The 13,285-nt window shown below is 63.9% G+C and overlaps 1 protein-coding gene across 7 annotated transcripts in view; it reads left to right on the top strand.

Annotated features, from left to right (window-relative positions):
• The window catches only part of LOC102445639 (CYFIP-related Rac1 interactor A-like), a 38,696-nt gene extending 27,895 nt beyond the window's left edge, over positions 1-10,801 (top strand). For 4 of the 7 annotated variants that reach the window (XM_075909013.1, XM_075909010.1, XM_075909012.1 and 1 more), the window contains 10 exons: positions 707-786; positions 2,528-2,649; positions 2,957-3,062; positions 3,810-3,946; positions 4,336-4,413; positions 5,564-5,680; positions 6,101-6,180; positions 6,633-6,759; positions 8,015-8,085; positions 10,090-10,801. In XM_075909013.1, the coding sequence (XP_075765128.1) occupies positions 714-786; positions 2,528-2,649; positions 2,957-3,062; positions 3,810-3,946; positions 4,336-4,413; positions 5,564-5,680; positions 6,101-6,180; positions 6,633-6,759; positions 8,015-8,085; positions 10,090-10,153 (975 nt within the window). In that variant the 5' untranslated portion in view covers positions 707-713 and the 3' untranslated portion in view covers positions 10,154-10,801. The remainder of the gene's footprint in view (positions 1-706; positions 787-2,527; positions 2,650-2,956; positions 3,063-3,809; positions 3,947-4,335; positions 4,414-5,563; positions 5,681-6,100; positions 6,181-6,632; positions 6,760-8,014; positions 8,086-10,089) is intronic. The other 3 variants (XM_075909015.1, XM_075909016.1, XM_075909017.1) reach the window with 2 other exon arrangements.
• Positions 10,802-13,285: the final 2,484 nt, after the last annotated feature.

Genomic DNA, 13,285 nt, shown 5'->3' with positions numbered 1-13,285 from the left:
ACAGGGCCCCTGCAGCGTGAGGCTGGCGGCGGGGCCGGGAGGCCCTGGTTGTCCCAGAGCAGGGCCCCGGGGCGCGAGGCAGGAGCCTCCTTTCCAAACACGCTGCCCGTGTGGAGCAGAGCCTGGACCAGGCGTTTCAGCCTGGGTATGGGGGGGGGGGAGGTCTCCTGGAACCACGTTGCATCCGGGGCCCCGGAGCCGGCTGTACGCCTCACCCTGCTCCATGCTTCCCTCCCTCCCTGCCAGGCCAGACCAAGGGTGGCTCTGGAGATGAAATGCGACACCCACCCTGTGCAGGGAGACTCCAGGGAGCCCTGGGCCCTGCGGAGCAATTTGCTCCCTCCTCATCCTGGAGAACAGCGGCTCCTTCCCTCGCTTTGCTCGTTCTTGTTGGTCACCCCCACCCCCATCCGCCAACGCTCATCTCCACGGGGAGCAGGAAGATGCCGATTTCGGGAGAGTCTCTGGCTTTAACGTGCGATCGCTGGGTGCTGCCGAGCTGTGGGCTCCACGGCCCTCCCCCCGTCGGCCCTGGATCGCGGCGAGCCCGCGGCCACAAAGACGCCGGCGCTCGGGGGCGACGCAGCCGGCCGAAAACCAGGGAGGCTCTTCCTGCTGCCCTGCGTCCCGTCCTCCCTCTGCTCCCTTCCATGAATGCACCTCACTGCCCATCCCACTTTTTTCCCTCTTGTCTCTTCTCTTGCAGGTGTCACATGGGGAACCTTCTTAAAGTGTTGACTTATAACGAGCTTGAACAAGGCCCTAATTTTTTCCTTGACTTTGAACGTGAGATGGGATTTTGATTTTCTTTTCCCCCTCCCCACCCCCCCATTCATGTCATTTTACGTTGGCATCTCAGCGAGGCCCCCACGGCATCAGACCCATCCCCGTATCCATCGTACTCCCCCTCCACTCGCCCACCCGGAGGCCAGGCCCTGCGCAGGAAGCCGCCAGGTGTCGGGGGGGGGTCAAACAGGGGCGACTGGTTATTCAGGCTCTTGGCCAGGACATGTCAGAGCCGAGGGGGGGCTCAGCCCTGCCTCTCTCAGCTTCACACCTGGGTGAGGATACCCCCCCTTCCCTTGCTAGTCACTGCTCTGCCAGGGTTCAGGAGCAATTTTTAGAGAGGGGGTGCTGAGCTGCACCCCCGCTTACCTCTGCCCGCGCCCATCACTGCCCTTAGAGCTGGGGCTAGCAGCCAGGATCCCACCTGTGGGGCTGGAGGCCAAGACCCTGCAAGCCACCCAGGGTCCCGTGTCCAGGTCCTGGCAGGAGGGTCAGCAGCTGAGTGGAACCTGGGGCCAGCAGCCAAGCCGCTGTGCAGGGGGCCAGCAGCCGAGTGGGACCCAGGGCCGGCAGCCAAGCCTCTGGGCTGGAAGCAGAGCCACAGGAGAACTGGGGGCGTGGCAGCCAGCACCCAGGGCAGCAGGGGCATATGGCTGGGATGCCCAAAACATGGGGATGGCGCAACGCCCCCCATGCCCTTACGTCCCACATTCCTGCTGCTAATTCTGACCCACAGAAGCACCACCGCGGAATCGGGTCTCAGGCAGCCGCTTGAATTCTTAGCGGTTACCTGCCACCTCAGCCCGCTGGGGCTCACCTGGTATCCGGCAAGAGGAGGCTGGTGAGCGGGGAGCCATTTTCCCCGGTCGCCACGGCGATGGCAGGAAAGGAAAGAGCACGGTCAGGTGGAGGCCGTGGGGAGTAGGGTTGCCAGACACACAATATTTTTTTGGTCGAGCAGAGCGGCAATCGCGACCCTGCCTCCCAGCTGGGACTCCCAGCCACTCCCCCGCCCCCGCCTGGTTTCCGTCCAGTGCGCAGCCAGAACAATCAGAGAATAGCAGACATTGCACGTTGCACGTGTCCAGTATTCTCTGGGTTTTTTTACCGGACAAAAAGCACAAATCCCGGACTGTCTGGTAGAAAACCAGACACCTGGCTACCCTAGTGGGGAGGGAAGGACCCAATCAGGAGCAGTCAGACTGGGACCTGAGCTTAGTCAAGACAGAGAGAGCCCCCGTCCTGCCGCACCTTACGCCAGCCGGAGGGCCGCTGCCTCCGGCTTTGGTCCGGGATCAGCCCCAGGCCGGTGGAGGGGAGTCCCATTCCCAAGGCATCTCATTCCAGTTGGGTTGGTCTCTTGGCCGGAGACGTTTCCTCCCTTCGCTTTGGTTTGGTTTTGGTTGCGTTGTTTCCTTTGCACACGTTTCTTTTCCGTTGGGTGTGGGGCTAGGCCCGTGGGGAGAGGGCAGCCAGGCCTCCAGAAAGTTCAGCTCCGACTAGCAGGCAGACGCGGCCTAGGGCAGGCCAGGGCCTGGCCCCGCTGCCGGAGCCCAGCCCTCTCGACCGCTGCCTGGAAGGTTCTCTCATGCCCGGTAGCCCGGCCCGGAGGCGCTCTGTCTGCCCTTGCGCCCCAGACGCGCCGGCCCCCGGGGCGGACGCTGCCCAGGGACCGGCCTCCACAGCTCCCTCGCCGGCCGCCACGTGCACTGACCCGTTGCTGGGGGGGGGTCTCCTGCAGATGCGCAGCCCACCGAAGCCGAGACAGCCGTGTGGAACCAGGTCAACGCGGTGCTGGAGGAAGCGCAGACCATCCTGGCCGAGCTGCAGTCCTACACGGGCGCAGGCCTGGAGATTCGAGAGGTACGGCTCTCGGCCTGGGAGCAATGGGGCTGGCAGTCTCCGGGGACGGGGGGCCCAGCTCCGCACCCCCGGGAGAGCCTACGGCACCCAGCCCTTAGCATGGCCATGACCGCTGGGCTCCGCCAGCCCTCAGAGCTGCACAGAGCGGCAGAGCGGTGCTCCCACGGCCATTCAAAGGGGCCCGTGGCCCCAGCCGCCGTTAGCCAGGCCCCTGTGCAATTGTCCCTTTGCCCCCCATGCCGGCAGGCCCGAGCACCAGCCGGGATCCGGGCCCAGAGGCTGAGTTTGCCGCCTTGGTTCCTTGCAGGCGATCCAAAACCCCAACGACCTCCAGCTGCAGGAGAAGGCCTGGCACGCCGTGTGCCCTCTCGTGGCAAAGCTGAAACGCTTCTATGAGTTCTCCCTTCGCCTGGGTGAGCCCGAACGCCCCTCCGTGCGCCGTCTCTGTGCCCAGACCCTGCTGACCGCAGCCCACATGCAGCCCATGATCCCGGAAGCCGGGCGCTTGGGCGGGCGCTCAGGAGAGATGCCCCCTCCACCCACCTGATTAGCAGAGCACCCACAGCTATGGTTTTTGTTTCAGCGGGTGGTGCACATTGGCACATGCCTCGGTGCAAGTCAAATATTATTCCACACGCGGCTGGAAAAGACTAGAGGGAACATTGCCGGCAGCGCCCTGCCCCTCCCTCCAAACTCTGTCACTAGGATGCACCCACCTGTCCTTTATTCAGCCCAGCCAGAGCATGGGCCTCAGCCTGGACGGCAGCGCTGGTCCTTGGGCTCCAGAGGGGAGGATGGTCTAGTGGTTAGGGCTGCACGTCCTGCTTCTGCCACTGACTTGCGTTTCTAAGCTCTGTGCCTCGGTTTTCCCATCTGTAAAATGGGGATTGTGAGACTGGAGGGTAGGGCGCTGGCCAGCCCAGGCTCCCTTGAGAAACCTATTGGCTAAAAGGGACTGAGAAGGACACATCCCTGCTCCAGGAGGGCGGCCCTCCCTTCCTTCACTGAGCCAAGGGGGGCTGCTCTCTGTGGGAATGAGACCCAGGTCATTCACCTGAGTCTGGCCGGGAGGGGTGATGCCCGGGAGGGGTTGCGTTTGCGGGAGGTGGGGGGGACGTGCCGCCCTGCAACGCATCACTTCTCTCTCCGGCTGCTCCCAGAGAACGCCCTGCGCAGCTTGCTGGAAGCGCTGACCTGCCCGCCCTACGCCCCGACTCAGCACCTGGAGCGAGAACAAGCCCTCGCCAAGCAGTTTGCAGAAATCCTACACTTCACCCTCAGCTTCGACGAGCTCAAGGTAGGGGAGTTGGCGCCGGCGGCCTGGGCTCTTGGCATGCGCAGCGCCGGGCGCTCGGCCGAGAGAGTCGCTGCTCCGTGCCAAAGGAACAGCCCCGCGCCAACCAGGCTGGTCAGCTGATGCACCCTGGCCCGTTCTGCCGCCTCAGGCTAAGTTGGGACTTGGCGAATTCGCTCCGCTTTGCTTGGCGTGCGAGCAAATGGCGCTGAAACTAGCCCACATTAGCTCCCTGGGCCACTCCCACCCTTCGCCGCGGGGGTAGCCTCCCTCCACGCCTCTTTCAGCCATCTCTTGGAAGCGTAGCCCCCCAGTCTCACCGCTCCAGATCTAGCCCCCATTCTGCCGTACGGGAGCGTTCCTCACCCCCTCTCTGTCCACGTTTGCTGCAGATGACCAACCCTGCCATCCAGAATGATTTTAGCTACTACAGAAGAACCATCAGCCGAAATCGCATCAACAATTTGCAGGTAAGAGGTAGGTCCCCCTCCCGGAAGGGGTGAGTTCCTCTCAGCAGGCCGAGTGGAGAGCTTGCCCAGTGTGGAATGGCTGGAGGTCTTCTGAACTGGGTTTGCACCGGGTAAAAAAACTGCCGAAACCGCTAGTGTAACCCACACACCTAGACCACAGCAACAGATAAGACCACGAGACCTCCCCAGCATAGGCTAGGAGCCAGCTGGCTTTTAGCTCAGAGGCTAGAGGCCCCTCTACTCAGCTCCAGAGGGCACTAGCAAAGTAAGAGTGGGTCTAGCAGGGGCAGTGGGGGTCACACAATGCTCCTCAGAGGGGTGGCAGAACGAGACCTCCGTGGGGGCTGCTCCCCGTGGGATGCCTAGGAGGAACCAGACGCCTGCCGAGTGAGACTCCCTGCACCACCCGCACAGCTTGGGCAGCACCACCCTGAACCCCGACTGGGTCAAGCCACTGCCACAGAACTTCTGTGCTGCCATGTCCCCGGGCAGAACGCCGTCCCCCGGCGAGCCCAACCTTAGAGAGGGCAGGCAGCCAGGAAGAGCCTCGTGCTTTGGAAACATTCCGGCTACGTCTAGACTGGCATGATTTTCCGGAAATGCTTTTAACAGAAAAGTTTTCCGTTAAAAGCATTTTCAGAAAAGAGCGTCTAGATTGGCACAGACGCTTTTCCACAAAAGCACTTTTTGCCGAAAAGCGTCCGTGCCAATCTAGACACGCTTTTCTGCAAAAAAGCCCCGATTGCCATTTCCGCGATCGGGTCTTTTTTGCGGAAAACAAATCTGAGCTGTCTACACTGGCCCTTTTGCGCAAAAGGATTTTTGCCCGAACGGGAGCAGCATAGCATTTCTGCAAGAAGCACTGATTTCTTACAGTAGGAAGTCAGTGCTTTTGCGGAAATTCAAGGGGCCAGTGTAGACAGCTGGCAAGTTTTTCTGGAAAAGTGGCTGATTTCCAGAAAAACTGGCCAGTCTAGACACAGCCTCCCAGAACAAGGGCAGGTGCAAATGGGCCCATGGGCTTTCTGGGCAAGCGGGAAAAGGGCCGGGAGAGCAGGCTGGGGGCAGTCTAGGGCTGGTGCACAGACGAGCATGGGCTCAGCACTTGCCAGTCCTGCTGGGGTTCACACGACCATCTCGCGTCCTGCAGCTAGACGCCGAGAGCGACGTGAACAACGAAATGGCCAACCGGATGTCGCTCTTCTACGCCGAGGCCACGCCCATGCTGAAAACGCTCAGCAACGCCACCACCAAGTTTGTTTCCGAGGTGAGTGAGCCCCCCAGGGAGAGAAAGAGAACCCCAAAGGCTGGCAGGCAGGGGGCTGGTGGAGAGGAACCCAGCCCAGCCCCTTGATGCTCCTGTTGGGTAAACCAGCGACCCTCCACCGGCGCCCAACAGCCGTCATCTGGCCCCGAGATTCACCACGAGAGAAAACAGGACGTGGGCCCAGGAGGACTCCTCCGTGAATTCAGCACTTTTCCAGCATCCCTGGCCCGGATCCTGCGTCCTAAGAAACTGGCCTCAGGTAGAGAGAGCAGCCCCCTGCAGAATAGGCAGGAGAGTTTACAAAGGGAGGGTGGGGGAGCTAACGAGATGAGTTCATTATTCAGTTCCTAACTGATGCCTCCCCAGCGAGGGGCAACACGGGAGCAGGAGGCAAATCTAGTGTCTCTTGTCTGGCTGCAGAACAAGACCCTCCCCATCGAGGACACAACTGACTGTCTAAGCACCATGGCCTGTGTCTGCCGGGTGATGCTGGAGACCCCGTGAGTAATTCCTCCTGGGGCTTGTAAAATCAAAGGGCTGGAAGTCAGTCAACGGCCACGGGGAAGGCCGGACTAAGCAGCCGCCCGACTAGGCGCGAGTCCCTGCCGTGCCCGAGCACTGGGAGCAGCATTCCCGGGAAGCTGCGTGAGAGTCACATGCTGATTAGCGGGGCGCCCACAGCTAGGTTTGTGTTTCCAATGGTGGTGCACATTCACACATGCCTCGGTGCGTGTAAAAGTTTATTCCACACTGGATGGCAAAAATCCGCACAGTGACTGAGAGCTCCTTGCAGGTCCCTAAGCCCAGCTGTATGATAGGCACCCACGCAGAAGGGCCATGTACAGGTAGAAGTGACACCCCCCTACCCCGGGAGATGCCAGCCGCAATGACACCATCAGACCCTGCCAAACTCTTCCCCCGGCTTCTCATTGTGACCCCTCTCTGGCGGCAGGGAATACAGGAGCCGGTTCACCAACACAGAGACCCTTCTCTTCTGCATGCGAGTGATGGTCGGCGTCATCATCCTCTACGATCACGTCCATCCCGTGGGGGCCTTCGCAAAGACCTCCAAGATCGACGTGAGTGACTCTCCGTCTCAGTACACGCCACAGGGCCCCGCAGGGGGGCGTTGGCAAAACACTGGAGGTGGGAAGGCTGATTCGGGGGGTGCCAGGGGACCCGCCCTCGGCCTGGCAGTGGGCAGGACCATCCTGCCAGACACCTCCCAGATCAGGCCCCGTCGGAAAGACGACCCTGAACCTCCACCCGAGTTCTGCTGGTTCTTCCGGCTGGAGGACCCCGTCACAAGCAGCCGAGCGCGAACCGCCCCCGCTGTCCCCTCTCTCAGCGAGACACTGGGGGGCACCCCCCAGAGCCAAGCCTCGCCCAGTGCTTTCCGGCCTGCCAGGCTGGAAGTCCGACCCCAGTTGCATCCCTGCCTGCCGGGACGTGCAGGAGACCCGCCCCAGCACACGGGCTCTGGGCCCCACACATGGGCTCACTGGAGCAGCTGGCAGGCCCAGCGGGGGGGCGGGGGGGTAGGTCAGAGCCCAGGAAGCTCCGGAGACACATGAAGGGATGGAGGACGGCGCTAAGGCCGCCTCAAGGCTTAGCTTTGCCCACCCGTTGGGGACCGCCCAGCGAGACCTCTGGGGAGGGCCCCTGGCTGGGGTTTTGCCCCCCCCCCCCGGGTTTTAGAAGACACGGTGCTTAACACACCAAGGCCCCTGCAGAATCAGTCTAGAATCACAGAAGCCTCAGGAGCCAGCGCGTCCAGCCCCCTGCCCGAAGCAGGACCAGCCCCGACTCATCAGCACAGCCGGGGCCGTGTGGAGCCGGGACTTAACACCTCTAGGGCTGTAGACTGCACCCTCCCCCCCCGGGAACCCGTCCCAGGGCTTCCCCACCCTCCTCGGGAATAGCGCTTCCCCAGAGCGCCACCCTGCAGGGCTGCCCCCCGGCGGTGGGACGATTCCAGAAACAGGGCAGCTCTGAAAACCCAGCTGTGATTTTTGGTGCTTGGATCTGCCTGGCGGGGCAGCGAGGACGGAATCCGGACGGGCCTGCAGGCGGCGGGGTCTTCTCTGGGGGCGGTCGCAACGCTAGCCTGACGGAGGGTCGGGTGCTCGTGCCTGCCGGTGCCACGCTCACCCCTCCGTCCCCAGCGCTGGGCGCAGACACAGCCAGAAGGGGGCGGGGCGGAGAAGCCGCGCGGAGGACAGGGGAGTTGTGCCATCTGCGGGGGCGGGGGCTGCCGTTCCCTGCACCCACCTGCCACGTGCTCGTCCCACGGGCGCTCTGACCAGCCTGGCTCTCTCTCTCCCATCCCGGCAGATGAAAGGGTGCATCAAAGTCTTGAAAGAGCAGCCTTCCAACAGCACAGAGGGGCTCCTGAACGCGCTGAGGTAGGCACAGGCCAGCCGCTGCCTTCGCCTGTTCCACGTGAGGGGGGGTGGGGGGCTGTGGTCACTGGAGCTGCCTCTCCCCGTGGAAACACGTCCGCCTTGCAGGAGCCGCCTCGCCAGCTGGAGCGCCCCACCCCGCCGCCAGGGATCTCAGCGGCTGTAGCTTAGAGACACCCCCGCTCTGGGAGCCGGGAGGAAGCGCGCTCCCCGGGGACGTGCTGGGGAGGGTGCTCGTCCGCCCCATCTCCCCCCAGAGTTGACCTTCCCGGGCGAGGAAAGGAAGCGCTGCTGGCTGTGAGCCACTCGCCCAGGCCTGGGCTCAACGCCGAGACAGCAACAGCCGGAGTGACCCCCCCCTCCCTTGTTTAACCTTGCCAGGGGCCAGGCTCACAGTCGGGGGGCTCAGGGCCACTTGCAGTAGGGCCTGGGTGGAGTTTGAACCCCACAGCAGAATTGCAGCCCAAAGGGCGATGCAAATAGAAATGGTGACGTTTGCACACAGAGCGGTGCGGTACGCAGGCCAGGGTGCAACGACAACCGGGGGATTTTTTTGCATGTAGAGGCCCCTCGCACTTAGCTTGTGCGTGCACCTGGCTCAGGGGCGGATACACCGCTCCCTTCCCCCACCCCCTAGCGTCCCCAGAAGCGGGGGAGCATCTCAGACTTCACGGTGTCTTCGGTCCTTGGCTCTTCTGCAGGACGTGCCCACCCGGAGGCTGATTTTCATCTGTCAGGCTGGGTGTTTTCCTGGGGTGGCAACAGCCGCCTGAGCGCTGAGACCCTCAAACTCATTTCAGAGAGGTCACCACACAGCCGGAAGGCGGTCGCCCCTAGCGACCGACTGGGTGGGGGCCAGGGACCTAATGACTCAAGGCGCCTCGTCCCTCTCAACGGGCAGGTTGGTCTTGTGGCTGAGGCACGGGCTGGTTCAACTCCTACCTCTTCTAGTTACTTCATGCCTCAGTTTCCCCACTTGTAAAATGGGGGTGATAAGACGGCCCTTTCTCTCACCTGTGTAGACTGAGCTCAGGCCAGTGGCCTGACTGGAAGGCTGTTCTCTTGCTGTGTGTGCAACACCTAGCACAACGGGCCAAGGCCTCCGGACAGGGCAGTAACACAGAGCCATCGGGCGTTCCCTGAGTGAGCCCGAGCGAAGACTGTTTCTGGTGCTTGCCAATTGCTCTCTCGGAGGCATTGATCCAAAGCTCCAGGCCCGTTCTCCCAGAGGGGGTTAGGTTGCTCCCAGCTGTGCTTGGGATCCACTCCCACGAGGGAGATCCACTGGTGGCTGGTCTCTGGCGAGTGGCTCTGGGGGCTGCCGGGTCCGGGAGAGGGTCGGGGTTCGGGCGTGCTTGGACACGGTGCTCCGTGCGCCACGGCCAGCCCGTGGACGAGCCCTCGTGTCACACCGGGGCTTGCAGGCCCCATCCTGGCTCCGCCCCAGGGGAAAGCAGCCACGTAGCGCATGATCTGTTCCACCCCGGGGCTTGCCTGGGATTCCGGCCTGTGCCTCGAGGTTCCCTGTTGCCCTGGGCGGTCACGGCTCAGAGGGGCCCTGGCGGGAGAGCCCTGAAACGCCGTCAGCCTGACGCTGGCCCGACCTGGCCTCGGCGCAAGCAGGAGACCGGGAGCCAGGCCCTGGGGCTGGACTCCTGACTCGTCCTGGCTGTGCGCGAGTCGCCGCCCCGCTGGCTGCCTCCAGCCGGCCAGCCGAGAGACGGGGCCACGGGGGTCTCGTCTTTCCCTGCCCAGCGGGGACACCCCGCCGTGGGGTCAGGCCGGGATTTCCAGGGGGACCGAACATGTCGGATGTGGTGCCCAGCACCTCCCATAAGGCCCCAGGCCAGACGGGGAGTTCGGGGCAGAGCCGGCCTCTGGAAACCACAGCTCCGGTCTTGTCCTCGGTGCTGCGTCAAGGACCCGCTTATTGTCCAGGCGGGGGGGTCCTGAGGGTCAATGGCTCGTACCGCACCAGTGGCATAACCGCCCCTCTTCCCTTGGCAGGTACACCACCCGGCACCTCAACGACGACACCACGTCCAAGCAGATCCGGGCCCTGCTGCAGTGAGCGCCGGGGGGCGGGAGGGGGCGGCCTGTCCGGCTGAGGCCTGGCGGTTCCGCCACGCCGCCGGCAGGACATTTTCAATGTTGCCATGTTGCTATAAATAACCATGATCACCGTCGCCATTTTGTAAAGAAAGGGGGAAACGTTTTTAAAAATAATAATAATAATAAAAAGAGAGAGAAATACACCAACCGACGAAGCAACCCTTCCCCCCCCCCCCCCCGCCCCCCAGAAAGGGTCAGCGGCTCTGGCCGGCTCCCTCCTCCCCACATCCGCGGTGACACGACATGTCCAGTTCTCAGCCTGCCTGAACGTGGGGCGGGAGCCGGGGGTGGTGCCTGCGGGGCAGTGGAGGGTCTTTACCTGGACTCTGCCCCCGAGTGCCAAGGGAGGGGTCCAGGTGGGGACGGCCGGAAGCCGCCCCTCCCGACATGTAAATAGCGTGTCTGAATCACACCACGTGCGCGGCGGGGACGAGGCTGAGGATGATGAAGAAGAGAAGGCGGAGGGAGCATCGTCTCTAGACCCTGCACTGAGGCCACTGGAAACGGCTCGGTCACACTGGTTAGATTTTTAATATGAAACAATTAAAATCCACTCACCTGTTATTTTGTACATTTTTGTGTGAAATAAAATAGCATTTACTCTGTTTATTGCCAGTCCGGCGCCGCCTCTGTCGCTCGGCCTCCCTGGGGCCCGCTTTATGGGGGGAAGGGGGCATGGCCGGCAGCCTCCCTGTGAGCAGCTGGCCACACTCCCCGGGGCACCCGACGGTCATAGCTTCCGGTGCAGCAGAGGGAGACAACGGAGCATGCGGGAGCCAGGCCTGCCCATTCCCCACCCTGCCGTGGGTCCAGCTAAAAAGGGCCCAGACCCACCCGCAGCTCGGCCCCTTTGGCGGCAAAACGCTGAGGGTCCCACCAGCCTCCTCCTCTGGGCTGGACCCTCTGGGGTCTTCCTCACGCCAGGCTCTTGGGTCTTCCTCCTGCGGGCGGCGCCCGAACCCGCTGCCTTCCCATCACAGCTGGGACCCCTCCACTAAGCCCTCGGGCCTTTGCCCAGGCGGGCGAGGGCTGCAAGGGAGCAGGAACCAGCGGTGAAAGGAACTTAACGCTTCTCCCGATCCTGGCCTAGCGCAACCCTGGCTCCCAGCTGGCGCTGGCCTCAGCCACGTGCTGGGCGCCCCCCCGCTGACTTTCGGGACCAGGAGGCGCTCCCGGCTAGCCACGGCCCGTTCGTGCGGTGCTTCCTGTCCTGCAGGTGGCGCCGCGACACTGTCGGACACGGCGCCCATCCCACGCCCCGCCCCGTGGACAGAACATTCGTACAGGTCCAACCTCACCGGTCGGCAGCCTCCAAGGTCCAGCGGGAGAGGAGTTCGCCGGGCGGCCACTGATGGGGGTGGCTGAGTTCCCTGCAGCCCCGTAAAGGTTGTTTGCAGCCCTCAGGCCTGGCTCTCGGTGTTCTGGGCTGCGATTTAGCTCGAATTTACCCCGACTCTCTTCTAAGCGCCCCACAAGCAGCGGGCATGCTGGCAATGCTGCCAGGCACTCCTGCCCTCCCGACGTGCAGCACCCATCTGGCCCCGAGGCTGCCGGACGTGAGAGGTTCAACCCGAATCCACATCTGTAGCTGCAAAATGAGCCGCAGTTCCCCGCATTGAAAGCCACAGCTGCAGGCGCCCGCGGCGGGAGAGCGAGAGCCGTAGACTGCTCTAGATACCAAACGTGCGTCCCCGGCCGCACACGCGCTGCGGCTCTCTGCGTCCGTACCGGAGGCTGCGGCTACCTGCGGAGAGAAAGCGGATCCGCAGATTGGCCGGGCTCTGCCCCTGGCTTGGTCTCAGCCGTGCCAGAGAAATCCGAGCCCCGAAGCGGGGGGCAACTGCGTGAGAGCGGCTGGGGAACAGGCCTGCCTTAGCGTGGGCCGTCGCCGTGGGGCGGGACCCGGCCACGCAGTGCACTGCTCCCTGCTGACCCATGGGAGGGAACTTCCACCCCGCCGGCCCATCAGCAGCCGCACGGCGGGAGCCAGTGAACCCCGGGCCTAGTAGCCGGCCCAGCTCCCGTCAGCTCTGAGCCACGGCACCACACGACAGCCCGGCGCCCTCAGAGCCAGCAGCCTCCGGGCTGCGGTGGAGCCTGCCCCGGCTCCGGGATGTCCAGCAGGGCCCAAGAGGGGTGGGGGCAGGGCTTGGACAAGCTTTAACCCTGACCCCATCCATGTTCCCGGCCTCGGCCCCAGCCTGCCCCCTCATCCCACTGGGCGGCTCCTTTCCCAGCCCGCGGGACCCACCCTCCTGCTTCCAGCTCCCGCCTGGCTGCCCGGGACCTCAGGCAAGACTTGCCGCCATCAGCCCCCGCCCTGCCTGGCAACAGCCCATGAGCTCTGTCACCTGGGTGCACAGCCTTGGGGCCACCCCCCCATTACTCCATGGGGTCTCCCCTCCATGCCCCCAGCCCCTGCGCCTCCACTGCGGCCCTCCCCATCCTCTCCAGCCCCTGCCAGCCCAGCCCAGCCCCACTCCCCTGCCCTCATCACGCCACCCCCTACCATCCACCGGTAGGGAGCCCCTCTTCCCTGGCCCTCGGGGCTCCCCACCTCCCCATACCTCCCAGCTGCTCCTTCGCATCCCCCCTCGCCCTCCCTCGCTGTCCATCCCCAGGCAGGGACACCAGCACCACGGGCCTGCCACGTGCATCCCTGCCCCCCCTGCCCACTCCCCACTCCTGGGGCGGGAAATGCGCTCAAGCAGCTAAGCCCCCCCAGCGTTGGCTGAGCCCTCTGCAAAGCTGAAGGGGGGGGGCTCGGACCAAATGGGCCATCAGATAACCAGGCCTGGGGTCCGGGCACCTCGACAGGCTCTGCCCAGGGCCCGCGCCGGCCGAGCAGGGGAACCCTGGGCCCCGACTTGCCCCCGGACTGGTTTGGGAGCCGGGCGGGCCCAGCGCCTCGTGCCGGCAGTGAGCAGCTCCGGGACACAAGACAAGCCGGGGATCCGGCGCATGCAAAGCGGGTCCCTGACGGACGGGGGAAATGAGAGCAGATAACCAGCCCCACAGGCCCGGGGGGAGAGTGGGGGCTGGGACAGCCCGTGGGGCCTACGTGCTAAGCCCTCGGCCACCTTGCAGCAGC

Source organism: Pelodiscus sinensis, chromosome 25 (assembly GCF_049634645.1).
Source record: "Pelodiscus sinensis isolate JC-2024 chromosome 25, ASM4963464v1, whole genome shotgun sequence".
NCBI classification, from domain to species: domain Eukaryota; kingdom Metazoa; phylum Chordata; order Testudines; family Trionychidae; genus Pelodiscus; species Pelodiscus sinensis.
This window is presented reverse-complemented; position numbering and strand designations above follow the sequence as displayed.